The sequence below is a fragment of the Lingula anatina genome, chromosome 1 (assembly GCF_051362555.1).
Source record: "Lingula anatina isolate TDL-2025a chromosome 1, LinAna3.0, whole genome shotgun sequence".
NCBI lineage: Eukaryota > Metazoa > Brachiopoda > Lingulata > Lingulida > Lingulidae > Lingula > Lingula anatina.
In genome coordinates, this window is record NC_141767.1 from 36,387,816 (window position 1) to 36,409,990 (window position 22,175).

The 22,175-nt window shown below is 34.8% G+C and overlaps 3 protein-coding genes and 1 long non-coding RNA gene across 7 annotated transcripts; 2 read left to right on the forward strand and 2 right to left on the reverse strand.

The window, feature by feature from the left end:
* Positions 1-117: 117 nt before the first annotated feature.
* LOC106154937 (syntaxin-7) lies at positions 118-12,963 on the forward strand. 4 transcript variants are annotated; one of them, XM_013529503.2, is made up of 12 exons: positions 118-247; positions 6,662-6,704; positions 7,045-7,201; positions 8,254-8,319; positions 8,650-8,719; positions 8,962-9,049; positions 9,309-9,383; positions 9,658-9,735; positions 9,932-10,060; positions 10,498-10,570; positions 10,909-10,991; positions 11,366-12,963. In XM_013529503.2, the coding sequence occupies exons 3-12, from the start codon at positions 7,087-7,089 to the stop codon at positions 11,465-11,467; spliced, it is 879 nt and encodes a 292-aa protein (XP_013384957.1). In that variant the 5' UTR covers positions 118-247; positions 6,662-6,704; positions 7,045-7,086; the 3' UTR covers positions 11,468-12,963. The 4 variants fall into 4 exon arrangements, with proteins under 4 accessions (XP_013384957.1, XP_086863649.1, XP_013384958.1 ...); XM_087007523.1 differs by having other exon boundaries at positions 7,045-7,186; XM_013529504.2 differs by having other exon boundaries at positions 7,045-7,180.
* LOC147764314 (uncharacterized) lies at positions 1,691-4,771 on the reverse strand. The gene is made up of 3 exons (XR_015333328.1): positions 4,550-4,771; positions 3,046-3,138; positions 1,691-2,640 (listed from the first exon to the last, which is right to left on the reverse strand). It is a non-coding gene; the product is annotated as an uncharacterized LOC147764314 (long non-coding RNA).
* A 319-nt stretch (positions 12,964-13,282) lies between the features above and the next one.
* On the reverse strand, positions 13,283-15,998 carry LOC106154927 (testis-expressed protein 52). The gene is made up of 3 exons (XM_013529483.2): positions 15,832-15,998; positions 15,040-15,600; positions 13,283-14,756 (listed from the first exon to the last, which is right to left on the reverse strand). Exons 2-3 carry the CDS (start codon positions 15,587-15,589, stop codon positions 14,467-14,469), a joined length of 840 nt encoding a protein of 279 aa, XP_013384937.1. The 5' UTR covers positions 15,590-15,600; positions 15,832-15,998; the 3' UTR covers positions 13,283-14,466.
* A 195-nt stretch (positions 15,999-16,193) lies between these two features.
* Positions 16,194-21,454, forward strand: LOC106154940 (uncharacterized). Its single transcript, XM_013529510.2, has 3 exons — positions 16,194-16,366; positions 16,828-17,593; positions 18,331-21,454. The coding sequence occupies exons 2-3, from the start codon at positions 16,837-16,839 to the stop codon at positions 20,196-20,198; spliced, it is 2,625 nt and encodes an 874-aa protein (XP_013384964.1). The 5' UTR covers positions 16,194-16,366; positions 16,828-16,836; the 3' UTR covers positions 20,199-21,454.
* Positions 21,455-22,175: the final 721 nt, after the last annotated feature.

A 22,175-nucleotide genomic window follows, 5' to 3' on the forward strand; every position in this document is an offset into this window, starting at 1 on the left:
AATTTGAAATCAAACCAGTCTACAAGTTATTAGAATGCATACTTAGATACATTTATACAGAATATGTGTTTCTGTAAATATATTAAATGAATATCAATACAGATATCAAATAGGGACTACTTTGACCTATTTATATCTTCCGCCGCGGTAGTCACATGAGACCATCATGGCGGAGTGACGTTTGACTGTTGTTGGATTTCCGCATTCATGCGCTACCGGTGTTTAAAGATTAAGCACAAATTCCACGGTAAGGGCCTGTGTAGAAAAATCCAGTAAAGTGCACGATTCTTGTTTGTTTTCTTTTACTTACTTTCATTCGTTTTCATCGTGACCGGTGGATTGTTTTCTGACAGTATATATGTCCAAGGAGTTATAACTCCTTGATATGTCCAAGTTCCTGTACAGTACCAGTATACTGACCAGAGAATCCACTTTCTCTCAATTCAACCACTTCTTACGTACGAGCAGTTTTATAACGAGTGACGGTATGAGAGTAACGTTATGCATGGCATATTATTTTTTTTTTCAAAAGCTAATTAAGCAAACAGAGGAAAGCGGTCTTGGTAGAATAACAGTGAATGTTGATGCTGCAAATAATGGATTAGAATGGCCGGCTTAGAATGCTGAGTAGTTATTATAGTTATGTATATTGTACAACAACATTTGCAGTTAAAATGGTCTTGGTTGTTGGACTAAAATAAACTAATCATGGTCACTCGCCACTGAATAATGCATTGCACTTCAGTTTATAATTTAACTCATTTTCCAGTCAACTTTAAGCTTGGAATCATGGTTACTGTTACTGCAATTTAATGCTACAAAGAGGAAGTTTTTTTTTTGTCATATGAGAAGAGTACCTTGTGTAAAAATCACCTTATAAACTACGAAAAGTTTATAAATAAATGTGAGTCAGTGTAACTTATATATTATAACTTAGGTTAATCAAGGAGTTATAACAGAAGGAGATTACACGCAAGCCTTTCTATTGTCCGATGTCTGTTACGGTGGGCGGAGCTAGCTACGGGGGGCCTCCGGTCTCAAGGTTTCGTCTGCGTCGCTCTCCTCAGCTTGGAGATAAATTTCATATGCGTTATTTCGCGTTAGAATTCGAGATCAGTAATGTCAAAGCGCCGCTGTATGCTGACGATTTTTTTCACAGGTAATTATTTGGACGATGTGCTGGAAGGGAACGATATCATAGAAAGCGATTATAAGGTGGTGACTGAGGATGGTCGCCATGAGCTTTTTTTAGTCGGTGATAGATGGCTTTTTTATGGCACAACCCGGTGAAAAATCACCAAGGAGAAGTCAAAAGAAAACGTCCCAACTGTGGTTTGTGAAAATGACATTCAAGTGAACGTCTGTCCTCACTGCCAAAGGACATAATATTAATACATTAACGTTTGGAACCTCCTGCCCTTGGGTCCCATAAACATATACATTGTGACAGTGCCTACGCTTTGTGTCTGGTTTTAAATTTCTTAAAGTATTTTTTCTCTCACTCGGTATAATTCTAATATTATAATGCATTTAATTAAAATTTTAATCCAAGGTTGAGGCAATGCCACGACACGTCAGTTTACTGAATACTCGTTATAAATTTCTTTATCTTGGAAATTTCCCTTTTTTTCAGGATTATTTGACACGTACAAAATCTGTTCATATTTGTCGGTAAACAAGTGCACAGTGCTATACATAAAGAATAATTTTTATTCATTCATAAATATATTTATGTACAAAATATATCAGAAATTTTAGTATTCACTGAGCTCTTTAAAGTGAAACAAATAAAGATGAGAATATTGAATTTCAAACTATTATTTACTATATTAACTTAAAATATCTTTTAAGTCAACTCTATACTCAAGCACTCTATACTCTATACTCATGAAAGTAGCATCTGTGAGTAAAACCATTTTATTATATCAATAGAAGAACAAAAACAAAAATTTTACACATAAGCAGTAATAAATGAAGTCATAAGAATGATTAAGTTGCTACAGTTTTCCAGTTTTATGCAGTCTATGATGGCATTTTTTTCAACCGTGCAAGTAGAAATAATTATATTCTTTTTTATCTGACTTGCTGATACCAGTCTGTGCCAGATACTATTCCACTTACAGGCCAGCAAGGTCTGAGAATCTAATGGGCCGAATGAAAAAAAAATCCAAGAAGATAAAGTGGTTAATTCTTACAAATAGGATAAAACACATGGGATTTTCAAAAGGTTATTATAGATCAAGACAACACTTAGTAAGAACATTTATAAAATGTAACAGCTGAAAAAATTAACTGGTAAGTAAGTAAGTGACTGCTTTAAAGAAATTTCACTGAAACAGAAATTTCACTGGCAATCAGGTAGACTGTTATACCATGGCACTCAACAATTTATATATAGGTTTTGAATTTTTTTCCACGTAACAGTAACATAAAATTTATGTCCACTTTTGCAATGTATAGAGTCAGTTAGGTGACTGAAAATATTTTAAAATGTCATAAAGGAGCACTATTAATTTAATGCAATCTCTGTTGGCCAGTCTTATCCAGTTTCTTCTCCAAAAAGGACAACTCAAGTGAGAATTTCTTCAGGGCCTTTTCTTCTGCCTTGCTAATGCCATGCCACTCAGAAAAGAGAGAAACCTGTAGGTTAGAAAAAAAAACATAATAATAGCATTATGAACTACTAGTAGCCATGTAGACATTATGGAATTACGCAGTGAAGTTTAATATGTCTTGTTATGACTTGACTGAAATAATGTTCACCACATAAAAGATATTTTACAACTAAATTTATATAGAACATCAAGATTCATGATCACAAGCTAATAACCCCAAGAAATTGAAAGAAATTGTACTTATTACAAGAAATTATTTAAATCCGCCCTGGTTCCTACTCTTCTGACAGGACAAAAAGGGGATTTCAGAGAGGCTGGTTGCTAAAAGGAAAATGCCCAAGGTTGTTGTATTTTGAAAAAAAAATTAAAAAGGGTACTGTTGTTAGTGAATGTTTAATGCATCTTAGGCATTATGACAAAAGTAACTTACCCCAGACACACTGACCTCCTTTTTTCATTGACATATTTTAATTTTTTCCAGCCTGACCATAATTCATATATTCAATGCAGCCTTCTCCCATATCTATAATAGAAAAAAAACTTGAGTAGTGTTAAGATATGCATGTCAAATTCATTATCAATTTTGAGAGAATTTCTGTTTCAACACTACAAGATGAAATATTTAATTTCAAGTAATGAATAAACCTTAATAGAGTTCTATTCTATTGTAACCACCAAGGCAAAGCTTCTTTCTTAAAATGAACTGAAACATCCAAGCTTGCCACCTAACATGCCAAAGTAGTGAAGTATAATTTAAGTAGAGAAGCAAGTACCCCTTAATTATAGAGGTGTCTTACACAATAAGGTGTGTCTTACACACCTTGACTCAAAGAGAGATGTGTAGTGAGATAACAGGTAAAGTAATTGGTGGAGCCTAGGTGAACTTAAAACCTTAAGACTTTAAATGAAGAAGCACCAGTATTCATGTGTGTTCTTTTTTCAAAGGTTTAATATGAATTAAAACATATATATGTAAAAAGAAGACTAAATAAGTTAAAAATAACTATACCAAAGACACTGTGAAGTCAAACTTCCTGTTAGACCGCCATGATGGAAAATGCTGGGTGGAGGCAAAATTTTCCAGTCAAAAAATCTGAGCACTTTACTTTAACAACAAAGTTACCACTCCAAAGCCACCCACCATGGTGAGAAGAAAAATGATGACCAACTGTCATGAAAAGTCTTTTTAGATTTAAACATGAAAAAGGTAAAGGCCAAAATGGTACATTTACCCATAACACTAGAGTAAAAAATTGGTATTCTGAACAAATCAGGTTATTTTTTTCAAGAAATATTGGAGCAGTATCCATGCAATATATACCACGCCACGACCAAGATGTTCAAGAATCTAAACACACCAAATTTTTTTGTAATCTTGCATTTGAAAAGTACAAAAAGCGGTAAGGCTTTTGGCCGTAACAAGCGTAACACTTTTTGATCGGAACTCATGAAAATTGTCAATTGTCGTATCCAAGCTAGACCACATGTAAAATCGCAAAAATAAACAATACTGCTCAAGCAAGTGTGTTGCACACATAATAATTAGTTAAATTTTATGACTGTCATGTGACACAAGTTTCAAAAAGTAGGAGGAAAATGTCTTTTGGAGTAATTTTTTTTCGAAATATTAACAAGATGGCGGCTTAAGCATCTGCTTGTTATTCGGCTACTGAAAGTGCACCTAAGTTTTATTCTTTGCTATTGCCACAAATTACTTAACAATTGTAACTGTATAAAGACCAAACTTTCTTCATTTGATACTATAATTATAGGCACTTGTTATGAGTGGGAAATATTTTTCGTGCAATATTTATTCTCACACACCACCTCGCGAGATCAACGTGTAGCTGGACACTTACACAGTGAGACCCTACGACATAAAAGTTGCAATTTATCTTCATATTTCGTGTAGTTATGCATTTAAAAGCACTTACCTGTTTTTTGAAAACCTTGTCCAACGTACTATCATATAAATTCTGTATTTCTCTCATTTTTTAGAAACTTGGGACTCCGTTTCTGTTTCTGTCCTCAAAAATCAACAGACGAAGGCACAGATACTAACAAACGAGATTTAAACGAGAGTAATTAAGCGTAACAGAGATAGACATCCATTGTTCTCTGGGTTCTATTCATTCCGACCAATGAGAGACCGTAATACGGGCTCCGCCCCCACGCGTGTAATCTCCTTCTGTTATAACTCCTTGGGTTAATAGAGGAGAAATTTGTTAAAATGCTGTGACACTAGTTAGTATATCAGTTAAATCCAAATCATAGATGTCTGGCAGTAGAAATGAGTTGTTGCCTGTCATAATTCAACTCCACATAGAGACCTATAGACCAGTAGACAAACGAAACATCCATGATTATAGGCTGTCATCTTGAATAAACTGCCTTCAGCACCAAATTAGTATGCTCATACTAGCAGCCACAGATATTTGAATGTTGATTGTGAGTGTTTGAAATTAAACAAGATTTAACAATTATTCCTGGATCAACCAAGTGACCCAGTAGATCTTCCATTCTGTAGACAAATATTAATGTGATGTGGTTAATGAAACATATAATCTGGCAATCCAATTAAGGCCACACTTTTTTATTTTTATGGATGACATCCTGCGCGCGCACCGATTTTCATCCGTTCTCCGAAAAAAAAAATCCCCCCCCTCCCTCCAACGAAGTCGGTTGTCGCAAACTTCGTTATTGAATTTGCAGGAAAATAAGCTTTCTGGGCATGTGTATTATCGCCACGTGGAAATATGGCTGCTTTGCCGTCAAATTCATCTCCAGGATAACTTTCAAATTACACGACAATTAATTATGTAAAGTCATAAAGAGAATGGGGCCGTCGTTTTGGATTGTTATGCCATTGATATTGGGCATGGAGATATTCACTTTTTTACAATTATGCGAACGGCTGGTGGCGGCCAGCGATTATCGCCCGGAAAATTTCAGTGACATTCTGTCCAAAGCAGCACATACCAGGTTTTTTGTAGTGAAAAAGGGTCGACAGGGCGTCAAGGTATTTGGTGGGCAGAAGGTCGGTCAGGCCACCCGACAGTTTGGCTGCTTCATGTGAGTCGTAGTAGACCAAATGGCATCGACCGAAATGACCTTTTATAGATTTGGTGGTATTAAGCATATCTTAGCATCATTTTTAAGATTTCTGTGAAGTGTTCATAACGCTTTAATATTCTGAGAGTACAAATAAAGACACACTGTTTGTTTAATATTTGTTTAATTGATTGTTATATCAACAAAATGCATGGAATAACCTAAATAGATTTGGTAATATGCAGCATATTTATCAGGCCCATAGCCAGCAATTTCAAAATGGGGGTGCTTTTTCTGAAAAAGTGGACCTTTTTCCATGAAAACGTCCTGTACTTAGATCAAATTTTACCCAAAGTGGACCTTTTCCCGGCAAAAGGGGTGGTTCTTTCACCCCCCCCCCCCCCCCCCCCCCCGGGCTACAGGCCTCCCTATTCATGACTTTTTTTTTTTTTACCTTTCGAAGTATTCGCAATGCTTTAATATTTTGAGAGCATGGAAAAAGACACATTGTTAGCTTAATATGTGTTTCTGTGGTAAATTTGTGTTTCCAGCTGTGTACTGACAGCATTCCTTTACTTAAGCAGTATTTTTTTTTTAAGGACTGTTTTTTTTTTTTTTTTTCGCCCTCTCGCACCGATTTCGGGGTCCCAAGAGGATGTCATCCATAAAAATAAAAAAGTGTGGCCTAATCTATTTAAAAAACCTGTATTCACAATTTTGGCTTTGAATACACTCTTGGTTTTTAGAATGCCTTCCTTACTTCTATGGCAAACACAATTTAGATGGCAAGTTTGTCCTGAAAAGTAACATATCTACATCATGAGAAATCCTTAGTTTTTTTTTCATAACAAGAAAAGTCCACACCTTTCACTTAGAATTTTGAATTCAACTCAGATTGGTTTGGGTAAAAGTACAACTATCAGTATGTAATCTCTGGTTACAGTCTAGATTGCAAAGAGAAACATGTATATTCTTTTTTCCATTTTTTTTTTCAGAATGCGCAGCTGAGCTGGAGAAGTGCCTCTGCAGGAAAGAAAGGTAATAAATCAATGAATTATAGCAAATCAATATTTAAGCAAAAAAATTTAATTAAGGATAGAGAGTATTGAGACCTGCTTGTCAAAATGGCCAATAAAAATATTAGATTTATGTTGAACACACCCAAGACTGTCTTCAAGCTTCTTATTTCCTCAGGTTAAAACTGAAGTAATCTTTATCGAAAGGCTAAGAGTACACATTAATTGAAATTTTATAAACAGTTTGCAAGCTTTTTCTCCTATTTTAATTTCAGTATGAATATTTTAATTTTGTTATTTCAATTGTGATGAATATAGGCATCACAAAATTATGCAGGAAATCCAAAACTCCTTTCATACAGGTTTTCATAAAAGGATCCTATTGAGTGAGACCCACTTTGAATATGTCGGGAAGAAGAGATGACTTTGGTGGCTTCAGAAGCTCTGCCCGTCCATACAGAGATAATCCTGGATTAGGAGAATATAGAGATAATCCAGGTCAAGGTTACCAAAGCTCAGGTAGTCAGGCCCTGAATGAACTGCACAGGGAGTATCATATATTCCGTGGTAGAATAGAAAGCCCCTAGCCTTAGTACAGTAGCTTTCTCTTTGCTAATGCACTAGCTTTGTTTGATGTTTTTCACAGTTTCTGTAATTACAGAGCACATGTCTACTATCTTCTTGTCAAGACACAAGACCACTTTCAACTGCTGTCCAATATGAAGGTAGACCTGACAGACAGGCAGAGATGACGGACGACCAGGCAGACAGACGGACACACTTTAGTGTGCAATGTGAAGAGCACAAACAACCTTAGATATTCTTCCAATCATGCCAAATTGTTGCTTGCCATTGGTGATTGCTTGAATTAAAAAAAAAAAGAAAAAAAAAAATGGACCTTGTGCACACATTTAGGGTCTCTACTTTGTGAAAATATTGCTATATATTGATTTATAATAAAGGAATAGATTTCAAATATAACATTGTTCTACAGTATTTTTCCCTAGAGAAAGGGACGGTGACATTTACTAATCAGTCTTTATAACATAATGTTTGTACCCTAGCATATTCAGTATTAAAGCCAGTCAAATTAAAAAAATGAATTTTCAAAAAAATTGTCTGATTTGCAAAAATGTTCCTCAGGTAAATGAAAAAAGGCAAATATTTGATATGCTAGTGTGCAATAAGGTAGAAAAGTAATTACTGTACTAATCTCATATGTATTGCAAAATGATAGAGTAATCAGATCAGAACATTACTTATTAAATTGTTTGCCTGAAATGAAAAGAAATTTATTAATTTCTCATGTGGACTGAGTAATTTCATGGAACAATTGGTGTCCTTTCACAAGTGATGTGGCCTAATTTCCTAACAAGCTTGCTTACGGATCCTCAGTTACATAAACTTAACATATTTTTCTTTTGTTTAGACCAGTATTTACTCATATTGGTACATTATACCAATCATTACTAAAAGTATATATAAATGTAATGCAACTTGTCATGAAGGAATTTTTTTTGTCTTGTGTGTATTTATTTTTTATCATTTTTCCTTTCTGTTTTCTCTTCCAGGATATGGAAATTTTTCGCAGCTTTATGATCAAGTCAGTAGCAATGTTTTCACCATTAATAACCATGGTAAGTCAAACGATATAAGTTGCATACCTCAAACTTTCAATCTACTTTAAACTTTCCAAAAAGAAATGCTGCAGACTGTTGCTTAACCATAAATTTGATACTAATAATTGACTACCCTACATGTTTGATTGTTGACCATTGATTTATATACACCAGGGCAAAAAAGGCAGCTAGTACTAAGTATCTGATTCAAAAATAGCAAGAAAACTGGTGAAAAGCAGGTTTGAAGTCCTGACCTTTTTTGCATAGAATCCATCTAGGCAACCAAGTTATACGTTTGCCTGCCACAGCACATGTTAATATCTTAACTTTGAACAATTTTATTTTCAGCAACAAGCTTGGAACGCGCACTACGGCAGATTGGATCAGACAGAGACAGCAAAGAACTACGAGATAGAATGTAATGTCCACTTCTGTTCTTTTTTTTTTTTTTTTTTTTTTTACTGTAACTGGCATTTGCTTTAAAGTAAAAATTAACTACATTTTTATGATATCAGTTATTTGAAGTATGTCCTCTTTTACTCATCAGTGTGAAGTTGTATGGAATAATGTGTTTATTAGTCACAAAACAAATAGATGGTGAAACTTATTTGTTACGTGCAATTTTATTAATTGTTGTCATCTACCTTTTTTTCTATACAGACATGAAACAGAGCTGAAAACCAATAAAATCATTGCTGAAACCACAAAACTTTTTAAGCAGTTGTCTGGAATAAGAGGAATAGAAAGGGTAAATGTCATTTGATATTTCAACACTTTGCTTTTACAATATATTTAGAATGAATGGAATAGAAAGGGTAAATGTCATTTGATATTTCAACACTTTGCTTTTACAATATATTTAGAATGAATGTCATTTGATATTTCAACACTTTGCTTTTACAATATATTTAGATAAAATCCTGTGTGGAAAAAGGGGTTTATGTTTGATTACAACCCCCACTTTATTTATTTCAAAAAACTTACTTAAATTATTTCTGTCATTCTAGCAACAAAAGTTGAGTGTGGAAAGGATACAAAATGACTTCAAAGAAACAATACAGAGATACTCTGAATTACAAAAGGTATGCAAATATGTATATTAGCAGGCTGATATAAAAGATATGCAATAAAAGTAGTTTGATTATGTAAATATTATTGGTCAGATTTTGAAGTTTATTTTTTTCAATCACTGCAGTGTATAGGCAGAGGAGGAAGTGAAATTTAAAATTTTTAAATCCGGATTCTAAATGAGTCACTGTACATCTAACCATTTTTCTTAGTAAAGTAATTGCCACATCGTAGATATTTTAAAATACTAGTTTATAGAAAATAAGGAAAAGAAATAATTAATTTCAGAAAGCAGCAGAAAAAGTTAAAACAATAGCATTAAGGCAACGGACACAAAGTTCGGAGGGTCTAGGTTTTGGAGCCAGTGTAAGTTGCAACATTCATATGTTTTTAGAAAAAAAGTCATATAAAATTTATAAAATAAAATTAATTTATTCTGAATAGTCATAGACATGAATGAGCTGAAAGTCTTCATCTGGGCGGGTCAGGATCAGTTTGGGAAAGTTTTATTATAATTATGAAAGCGGTGGATTTTTACTGTGACAATCTTTCTTTTCTTCAGGATGATGACAAAGTGGCTCTGATGGAGCAGGATGAGCTGAGGCGACAAGAGTTACAAGCACAAGAACAGTTAATAGAAGATGACTTGGCTGTGATACAGGAGAGGGAGGAGAGGATAAGAGAATTAGAGGTAAAAAGTGGATGAAGGTGGTCATCTTAAGCATTATTTTCCGGGAACCCTTTCTGTACAAAATTGTATTGTTCCGTACTTCAGGTTTGCCTTTAGTATGGGCTTTTTCAGTGCTTCGTGGACAGGAGAAGGATTATTACAATGATATTTATACCTGCCCACTTATATGACTAAATGTGTGTTCAGTGCTTTATTTCAAGCTATCAGCTTAAAATTATATTGGGTGCAATTTTGTTGGAGAATTTCTGAATAATCAGGAATTTAGTAAAAATAAGAAAAAGAATGTATTCTCTAGATGTGGTCAACTTTCAATTGATATATTGTTTTTAAGGGGGTTACAAAGTCTTTCTACAAATGTCTCTGCTGGAAACTTATATCGTTCAATATTTATTTTGTTTGAAATGTTGGACTGAATGTGACATTTATTTTTCTTCCAGGCAGACATCCTAGATATCAATGAAATATTCCGGGACCTGGGCACTTTGGTGTATGAGCAGGGAGAGATGATAGGTATGTTATGAAGCACGTTTTCTTGAGTTTATATTCTTGAAGGTTTGATGTTGGTTTGTGGCTTTAATCTCCAGTAATTTGTGCTTGTAACTCAGCTGCCTTGTTACATCATTTTGAAATCATGACTAGGAAAATATGCCTTGCTGAAGTCAAGTGAAGAAAAAATTTAGCTTTAAAATGTTTATTTTTAAGGTGTTTTTGAGTTTGACCAATGGATAGTAAGTATCAGAATTCTGGCATTGGGACATAAATTATTCCTAACTAGCACAGTTAGTACATGAATTTAAAACAGAGAGTTGCCTTTCTATTGTAAATATGTTAATTTGTGTGTTTATTAGACAATATTGAAGACCATGTTTCCAAGGCACATGATAATGTGGAGGCAGGGAATGAACAATTGGTAAAGGCAGCATCATATCAGGTAAGCTAATTAATTTACACATCTAGATTAGATCATGTGTTCAGTAATAGAGTTGTGTCATTGCTAAATCATATAATAGTCTCAAGTCTTGTAAGAAGACTTAATGAGAGAAAAATTATTTGATTCCTTTTGGTGCAAGAAAATTTGGCCAATTTTACTTGGTTTACATTTTTTTTGGACTTGTCAAATAATCTTGTTTGACCACTGTTGATGGCCCCCTCTGTTTTGTCTTATGTTTTTAATGATGCACAGTAACATTTATAATAGTAAGAAATTTAACATTATGCTCCGAGATCAAAAAGAAAGAGCAGATGGTGATATTGTTTGGTTTTCATTCTACAAACTTATTATCTGGATTTTTTTTTTTTTTTCAGAAAAAAGCCAGGAAAAAAATCTGCATATGTGTCATCGTCTTAATTATAATCCTTGCCATTATTGCTGTCATAATCTATGTGTCCGTACCTAAGAATAAGTAATTGCAGTGGATTGTACCAATAATTTCTTGAGCCTTTAGAGATAGAGTATGAAGTGGGACAGTTTCCCACCACATTTTATTGAGGATTACGTGATAAATGTGGTGCACTTAGTGCTGTACTGCCTGTTATACTATTTGCTCACTCTTCCTGTGTTTCATGTTCATGTAAACATGGGCCCCTTGTTTAAATGCCCAAATGAGGTAGGTTAGATTGGTTTTGCTGCATTTTGATACTTAACTGAAGATGCCTAGATATTAACATTCATTTTAAGATGTTGACTGGTTGGTTATTTGTTGAAATAGAACACTAGCACTTAGTTTTACCAACATTTACACATGAAAGAAGCAAACAATATTGTTGGCATATTACTGAATTTGTGTATTTCGTAATCGGAAATATTAATTGATGTTGATAACTTTAGGCACATACAGTTTTGTTTGATTTTATGTCAAACATGTTTTTCTTGTTCTTGGCTTTGCAAATATGTTCCCCATTGTTGCCTCCTACTATTTGGATTTATCAGCAGAAGGGTATCATGATGTACGCAATACATTAGACTCTCATTATTAGCTTTAGATGTACATTGGTCAATAAAACATAAGTGATAGTACAAGTTACATGCTTACATTTGCAAAAGAAACTACTATATTACTTCTTTAGTATATTAAGGCTTTAGAAAGGCAGTGAAATTTGGAGACAATTATCAGGTGGAGTTATTTATGTATTAGTATGGTTATGTATTAGAATTTTATACATTTTTTTCTGTTCTGGTGTCATTTATGTATGATTAATTTATGGTTCTCTGTAGAACATTCCTTGACTATATTCTAGATAAATAGTATCTTGGTACTACAAAGAAGTGATCAAGTTATGAATGACATTAACTTGAGAGGAATGGTAAATGGTGCTATAAAGTAACTTGAAATGAAAAGGGGCCTTGATGCTCTGTAGCTTGTAATATTTTGTGATTGTATTCTCGTAAGAAAGGAATGCCCAAGCCTAACAGTTTTTACCTTAAAGTTAATCACTAGGAACAACTATTGTCTAAAAAGAAACGTTTATTATTTGGCAGTGGTACTTCTCAATTTATAAATTATGATATGAATATAAAATAGAGACTGCATTACTAGAATAGCAATCCTTTTGTTTGACTTTCTCATACTTACTAAAACTTACTGTGTTTTATGAAGAATGAAATGCTTTTTATTTTTTATGTTCCCACTTGTATGCCATTTTTCAAACTTCTCAAGAGATGTCATATGTAATATATATTTCGGGTTAGCCAATTCTTCTTCCATGATATTGACAACATGGTTGCAAATTGATTTATTTATTGGATAGTAGGTGATAGAAAGGGGGGAAATTGTGAATGTATTTGTTGAAATACTTTTAATAATATTGATGATTGAGAAGTTTATGTTATTGCATTCTTTTTGCATGTGCAATATTTCGTATCTGTCATTACATATAAGGAAATAAACTTAATTTTCTTTGTATATCATTTTCTTTCTTGTAGATATGTAGGATCGTCATTGGTCTTTTGACTGGTGTAAATATCTTAAAAGGAAAGACCTGAAATGATACAATCCAATTTGAAAGCTTACAAATGCCACAGTGATGCTCAATATTCATCACAGTATCTTTAACCAAATCGTCTTTAGTTATGAACGTATTTGATGAATACAAAGATTTCCACAACAAAAAAGTCAGACTTTTAAAACAAATACTGGTAGTACATATACCAAATGCTTACCTTCAAATCAAGCAGGGACTTTCACCTTTACAATCCCAGATAACAAAATGCATAAATTCCAAATTGCTTTTGTCATGTTTATTGTACAAAAATACATCAAAAAATTTCTCAATTGGCATAAGTCACAATTGGCATAAATCTTGGAGATATGCATCTTTAAATTAGTTAACACAATGTGATCAACACAATGCTTTACTGATGCAAAACCTCCAAATTCTTTGAAGGTTTTATCATTTGCTAGTTTAACCACCGTGTTACCCAGCGCTATGTAAAAAGTTGTTTTTAGCTCAGCATTTTGTGATTTTTGTTTTTTGATAACCAGTGAATATCATTAAAATTACATGCAAATTAACAGGTATGTTACATTCATGATACTGAAAAAAATGTGCAATTTCTTGCATAGTATTTCTCAAAATATTTACAAAAAAGAGTATTCTTAGTAAGATAAAAGACTAGGACATCATACAAACTTCTGCCCAACAGTATTTTGGCCACAAAAAAAATGCACAACAATATTTTGGTTACAAGATAAGGCACAGCAGGCATTACTAAAAAAATAACAGAGAATACCCTGAATTTAAAGCTCTATATTAACATAACACATAATACTTGGCAATTTGTGACTCAGACAACATTAATATATATCTATTTGTTTTACAACCTGGTATTGCATAGCTGTAATTTTTTTTCAGGACAGCTGCCTGCTTTGAGCATACACCTTTGTTGCTGAGCAATATCTTAGATACAATAGAAAATCAGCAGTAATCATTAAATTATATAAATTGTATATGTTAAATGTTATGCCTTATTTTTTACCCCAAACAAGTACTTCAGTAAATTTACTGATAGTACCAAAAGAGAGAAATATTTTATAAGTTACATCAGGCTTGTAGTCTGCAATTTCAAACCAGAATTTTTTGTCTGAAAAAGTGTACTTTTTTACCCTCTTAGTTGACCCAGCATGAGATATGGCATGGAATCTAGATAAAATGTTGATTCACAATAAACTTTTCTAAACAAAAAGGCCTTTCTTCTTAACTGTACATATGAGATAAAAGTATCATGGAGGTGATTTTTTTTTACTCGCTTATTTTGTGTTCCACAGATTTTGAAACAGATGAAGACTTAAAAACAGATATGCAATAAATTTTTGATTTTTTTACACCTCCTTTTAATCTAGAAAGTTCTAGGAATGTGTAAGTTAAAACTGGCATGAAATCATCTTCAGATATATCAACACCACTTTTCATGGTCCTGTGGTGTCTGGATGAAATAGGGGTGTGGTAAAAGGCACTTTCCTTGGAGGTGCGTTCTTGCGTTTTTCATACTCTTCCATCATTTTATCATAATCTGGATGGTTTTGGCGGTAGGAAAATTTCCACCTAAATGAGCTCATCCTTGGAGAGTCTTTAACATAACGACCAAAAATGTCGATTCTTTTTCCCTCTAAATTTTCTGGGGGTGGCTGTGTTAAGTCTGGCATAGGATGGAATGATTGTTCATATCTCTTGAAGTGTTCCGGTGGAAGTATATTCCCTGAAGAAAGGAAAAGTTGGTTAAAAAACAGTTAAATTACCATCATCAAGATAAAAAACAAAAGAAAAAAAAAGCAATGCCAAACTAATATAATAAAACTAAGCATATTTTTTTTTCTTACATGCACATCTAATATTTACATACATTTACAATAGTCTTCATCAACAATTAATATTAACATCTGGTAGATATTTCTTTTTTTTTACTTAAAATACCCACATTACTTTATCATTTATTACTACTCTACAATTTTATAAGAAGTATCTTAAAATTTGACCCTTACCTAATTCATCAATAGGTGGATAACGGCTTTCACTCTTTGCTTTCATATTCCTGAAATCTGCAAGTTCATTATTTGTTCTTCTAATAGCTAAGGCTCTTTTCTTGGGGTCCTTAATTACAGGAGTCTCTTGCAAAAATTTCCCAAAAGTGTATTTACCCACTTTTGATGGTGGTGGAATGTTTAGTGGGTACATAGCTGCAATCATTTCAGAAGTTTTACGCCCTTCTGTCGTTGTGTGAAATCCGTAATGCAGTCGGAAATTTCTCCAAACATTACTGTTATAATTAGGATCTGGTCTCTCAGGATATGGTGCCTGGTGTTTTCCAGCTTCAACAAATAACCGGTACTCAATGGAAGGGTGGCCATATGTTGAATTTTCCAGGCTAGACCTCAGTCTGTGATTGCATTCAATATTGAGCATTGAGCGTGGCATTTTTTTGTTTGCCAGTTTTTCTGTAGGCCGTGGAGTGAATCCTGTGTGTTTGGGAGATGCAGACGGCATCAAGAATTCTCGCTCCTTAATAGTAGGCATTGTTTCAACAGACACCATATTACAGCTCTCTGGAAAAGGAAACGAATTAGGTTACCTGAATAATAGAAATGAGATTATCACCAAAAGGTAAGTATACATGTACACATGCTAGTGTATATCATTTGGTCGTAGAACCATCGGTCTAGCGACGCGTCTGTGTGGTGATGTACTGTACATGTACATGTGTTTATGTACTGTATTGCATCAAGGCTGTATTCAAATAGTGATCTTCTGAATGCCTCAATCAAATCTAGACTTACCAGTAGAAATGTTTTTTTCCTCTACCGAATGCACCTAGCTCACGCCAGTGGATAGCTCGTCGTTTGCCGTGTGGACACGAAATGTCTATATACCAGGGGTTATTAAACTGGCATGACCGCCATCTTTCAACAATATGGAAGTTGCTATGGCAGAAAGCGAGATCTCGTGTTTGAAGTAAATTAATAGGATACTACATCAATTATTGCTTCTCCCAAAATATGATCTAGACTAGTTATAATATATTCATATTCATTCAAACATATGTATTATAAGCAAAAATTATACTTGTAATATACAGTTTCATATAAAATTCTGTCATACATTGTCAAATTATTTACCTTCCATCTGAATTATACTACACTGTGCACAAAAATAAGAGGGAGTAATGCCGGATATAAGAAGAGCAAAAGTATAATGCGCACCTGTTTCGCGCAGTTGCTACAAACCAAGGTGAATTTTATAAACAGGACTGTCATGGCTCTTGACACTGACCGACATTAATAATGTAGAGGCGTTTGACGAGAAAATAATAAGGTAAGTTCCCGTTATAGACGTCCTATCGCATTTACACTTTTGAAGGAATACTATTCGTCACTTACTTATCTAATAGATGGTTCACTGACAACTGCAGGCCCGTACAGCACTACATGTACGGTAGTACCTGCATGCACCAAGTATACTAGTATGTCCATCTTGTCTAGTCTTTCTAGTCTGATGTCTGTGTACAGTGTAGTATGCTGATACAATATTATTGTAACATACAGCGAACACTGTGTTAATGTATGAATTAACATTTTTATTTTATTTATTTATTTATTTATTTATTTATTTATTTATTTATTATCATTAGAAATTATGCACCACCTGTCGAACATGGTTTAAAATATTCCGACAAAAATTCAATTAAATATTTAATGGATATTTTCTGCGACAATATCAGAACATTGTTTGAGTACACACTGTATGTTAATATACATGCACATCAATTATTTCAGAGTTTCACAATGGCTCACCCGTCTGACCACAGTCAGGAGTTGGACCTTCTTAAGTCAATCCTAGAACACACAGGTGGCATTAACCAACTGTATAGCACCTCAGAGTTTTCTAGCAGATCAAGCTCTTTTATGGGAAGACCTGGTAGCAGAAGAAGCTGCCGAAGCAACAGTAGTAATAGGATGGAAAGAGAGAGTGGAAACAGTACAAGCAGTGACAGTAGCAGAAGCAGTGATGATGAAGAAAATGTGAAGCGAAAATCTAATAAGAAAAACCATGAGCACAGACATGGACATAAGCATCACCATGGGCATGGCCATAAACATAAGCATCATCACAGACACCATCACCAGAAAGTAGAAGAGAAACGGTTCTCCAAGGTAGAAAGCAGTGCCACTGCTAAGCTACAAGAGAAGTATCAAGAACTCCAGCGCTTATTAAATGAACAGTATCTGACCCATAAGAATGCGTTGTTGGAGGACCAGCTAAAACACAGCAGGTCTCTACTAACACATTATCTGACCAACAGCCGCTGGAATACTCCTCCACCAGAGTGGGCAGATAAACACCTGAAGAAGACCAGAGAGGTCAAGGTGCCCTCCCCTCGCTATGATACTGGGACCCAGACCAAGAGCGATGATAATAGCTCTAATGGCTCGGGTGTTCACCAAGAACCCAAAGAAGTTAAAGTCAGAGAGAAAGTTAAAAGAAAAGGGAAAACACAGAAGGTGGTTGTTGATCAGGAGGATACTAGAAAACAGGACAAAGGTAACTAAGACTTCTATCTATGTGACAGTCATGTAATGTTAAGTTTATGAATTGTATATTTATTTTTTATACAGTCAGTCTATGGGAATTTTGTTCAAAAATACATTCAAAATACTTGTGATTTGGAGGCTCACTCTGTTGTTCCCAATAATACCCTATAAATATACATTCATAAGGCCATCTTTTTCTTTGTGTATTCACTTTCTATAAAAATACAGTTTAGGTATAGGGGGGGGGTTATTAAAATTCATTACTTGAAAAAGATGTACTGGGACAGCCATTGAGGTGTAAGATGAAGCTTTTCTAATTTAGAATTCAGATTTCCTCTACTCCATATTTTCCATTGATGCAAATATTTTATATGAATGTGTGGTAAAATTTGTTGCATTTATAAGCTTTAAAAGTACCCCATGTTATCTAATTATAAATCATACGTTATCCCTATTTCATTTTTATTGCTCACTTTGTAAAGCCAGATGTGAGATAAGATTTTCTTAATATGCCAGTATAGTACAATATAAACCAACTAAATATATTGTTATACAAAAAAAGAAGAAAAATCACTTTGTAACCATATCAGTATCATTAAGACAAAGCTACTTTACAAAAGATAAATTTTGCAGAGATTCTTAGAAAAAGGATGGTTATTTCCATAAGGAATTCAGCCAATGGGAGTTAATTTCCTGGTCTCCTTTTTGACAGAATAAATTGAAATAAATTATCATTATTTTTTTCAGGTGCTTGCGGTGAGACAGGAAATAAGGGTGATGTATCTAAGCTGGAGGAAAGTTTAAAGCGGGTCACCTTTGCTAACCAAGAGGCGGAAAGTGTGACAAGTGGCGACAGAGACCCTGATTTAGTCATCGACACTGTGGAGCGTGAGATTGCACTTAAAACTGTCCTGAAAGAAAATGGTGAAAAGAAAACAAAGCCAAAAAAGCAACAGATCACAAAGTCTTCCAAAAGTAAAAATAAAGACTTGACTTCCACTGAGAGTGCAATTAAACAAAAGTCTGATAAGTCAGCCTCTCCCACAAGAAGCAGGACTCCTATTGTTCCTACTGACTCTCACCTTGAGAGCACCACAAATGATGAAATTAAGAAGTGGTTACTGGAAAAAAAGAGACTTGAGAGAAAGAAGCGTGCTGCACAGCGAGCTAAGGATAGAGCATTTAGAAAAGAACAAGAGGAACTGCTAGATTTCAAGCGACATCGTCTGGAGGAATCTGCTGTTGAGTTTGATAAGTGGAAACACAGCAAAGAAGTCGAGATTAGGCTTCTTAGAAAGAGAGAAAGAATTTCAAAAGGCAGACCCACTGAATACTCTCCAAGTACCCCGCTCAACATGTCTCCCAGGGGTAAGACCTCTGGTAGTCCCCAGGCACAACGTACCCCATCTCCTGTGACAACCACCCCAAGAGCTTCCCCCAGGACCCCAAAAGAGACCCCAAAGGATGAATCACATCAAGATGATGCCAATAACGAGAAAAAGCAAACTGAAGAAGAGGAGAAAAAGAAAACAATACAAGAGGCTGACATTCCTGACACACTAAGAAACAATATACATACCCAGAAAATTGCAGAAGAGATCAAGCGCCAGTCGAAAATAGCTAAGGAAGCGAGAGAGAAGGCACTGCGTGGGGAAGAGGTTGAGTATGGATACAAGAAACCAGTAGCTGAAAGTAAAGTCGATAGAGCAAAAAGGATAAGTCTTCAGAAAAAGAAAGCAAAAGAAGAAGAGGAGAGAAAGAAAAGGGAGGAGGAAGAGGCCCAAAAGAAACGGATCTCATATGAAGATTGGCTTAAAGTTAAAAAGCAGGAGGATGAAAAAAGGAAGAAAAGGGAGAAGAAACTTGAGGCAGAAAAACGGAAAAACCTTGATCTGAAAGATGTCATACCCAATTTAGCCAAGCAACGTATTGACAGAGCATCAGAAGGAAAAGGGAAGCGAGTTGACAGTGGACTAAACAAAAGCGAAGATCACGACAATTCCAGAAGTGAAAATGAAACCAATGTACAGAGTGGAACCGAGTCGACAGGTTCTCCGCCAACACCAAAATATGTCTGGAAGCCAAAAGATCACAGCTCAGACGACAAAGACGTAATAGACAAAGTAAGTGACGCTAATAGGTCCTTCCCACGTGCTCGTCCACCATCGGCTCGCCCAGTATCAGCATCGCGTCTCTCCGCAAGAATACCAAATCCACCCAGACCTTCAAAATCGCCCGTTCCGCCCAAGAATCGAACTGACCACATTACTGATGAACACCCAAATCCGTTTTCTTCGCCAGTGCCCCCTCACCCGAAAACCGCGGGTCCAAACAGTCCTGCGTTTAGGCGGCACCAGTTTGGAAAGCAGAAAGGAGACGCACTGAAAGGGGAACGCCCAGAACCACAGGGGAGTGATCAGCCCGCCGCTAGAGGGCATTGTGGCGGTGATTCTCAACCATCCGCACAGAAGTCTGCTCCTGATATAACTGTGGAAGACATAGATGGAGACTCGTTGAAACAGAACAATTCAAATGGAAACAATAACAATCATGAAGGAAAACCTGAAGTGGTTGTTGAAGTGAAAAGGTCTCTCTTCCTGACTAGCATAGATTAGTCAAATAGTTTTTATAGTTTGTAGCAGTATAGTTAAATTGTAGCAGTAGTTTAGTAGTAGCAGCTATACATACTGCAGCGGTAGAAATGAAGCATCGTTTCAATTTAAATGTGATATTTCATTTGTGATTTACGGATTAACCAAAGATATTTTTCAGTGCAATTGTTATTTCACTTGCTGCTTCATAGGAGTTATTTTTTCTTGCGTTTTGCCAACCATTGTGAGATTAGATGAGATGTGTTTGATTTTTTTCTTTTTTTGTCTTTGAGCGATCATATATATAGATCGAATGTGATGGTGGATATTCATAAGCGTGCTATCACTGCTGCTGTACAAATGTAGATGGGGTCTTTTTATCAGTGGGTTTCATCATTGCTGCACATGCGCGCTTGTACGCACACGCATGTTATCAGCTTCCAAATATTAAAGATGTATTTTTGCACAACATATCGCCGTAGGCACCAACACATTATTGTAAGGTTCATATGTGACATTTTTACCCCATATATGATACTCTTAGCATTTTGTTCTCAAGACAGACTTCTTTATTTTTCATAATTGTGTACGTAGGTTACTGTAGATATTAAACAATGTAAACGCACATTTTCAAAAAGAAACATTCCATTCATGTGCTTACAAACTCTTATAAAAATAGATTTATGCCATAAGTCTTTGTGCTGTTGTTTTGTTTTGTAGTTGAATGAACTTGTTCCCATTTCTGTTACACTTCATTGTAGTAGAATGGTATGGATTTTGTTCTTGTTTCTATGTTAATGTATCTTAAATTTGTTTTTCATCATAACATTTGCTCAGCAAATAAACGCTCAACTTTTCAAAAGAAATGGCCTTATTAGTTCAACAGGTGAAAGAAGATAAACTTTAATGAACTTCTGCAAGAATGGCAATTTTTGTCCCGTGCGTATAAAACGACTCATTCGCGAGGGTGTTTACTTATAGATTTGAACTATGGAAACTTTTGACGTGCTTCTTTTATTGCAGCATTTAACCAGCCAAACACGTGAAACACTGTGCAAACTGTCGCTAAGAAATTCATATTTAGGTTTTGTTTCGTAACATGAATTCACACGATTTGGCATCTCTGGCATGTGTACGTACATGTATATTCTTTACACATTAGTATGATAATTTTTATTTGATGCGTTAAGCGCTCAAGCAATTATTGTAAAACGTTTGCTGCTAAAACATTATACGCCATAATTTAAAACATCAACAGAATACAGCTCCTATTTACATTATAGAGAGTTTGATTGATTTGTATCAAAATCAAACCCTTTTAAGCGATTTACAAGACCAGTAAGAGTAAATGACAAGCAATATTTAAAAATGGGATCTTTTTTTTCACAGTGTGTAATGATATGTGGTTGAATTATTGGTCAATTCTCCATGAAACGGATTGTGATCATGCTTTTGATACTTTTGCATTTATGCTCAGTATGAACCTTACTTTACTCAATCTTTCAAAACATTGTTGCTCAACGTATTTTCGGGATGATCCATTTGATTTCTGTGTCCCCCATCAAAATTCCTTATCATCTCTGTCTCATCATTATAAGCTTTCCGATTTGAGTCTTTTTATCAATATTTATTTTAATTACAACCTGAAATATGTTAACGTTTAAATCATGAACAGTTCCATCATATTATAAATGCCAATCACAAAACTCGATTCATACTTGACAACACGCCAAATCCGCTTTCTCGCTAAGCGAAAAGCGAAGAGCATATCCTATTTTCCTTATAACAAATTGATAAGTAGGCCCGTTGGGACATTTTATTAATAGTGAAGATTACACCGTTGAAATATGCTCAATACCTCCTCCTTTGCATGTATCGTGGATTTTGGTATTCTTTTTCTTTCTTTAATGTATGTTCAATTGTTCTTGAACATCCTTGCCAAGAATAAAAAAGTTGCATTGTCTCTTCACATGGACCTAAATAGTCATGTCTTTTGCTTTC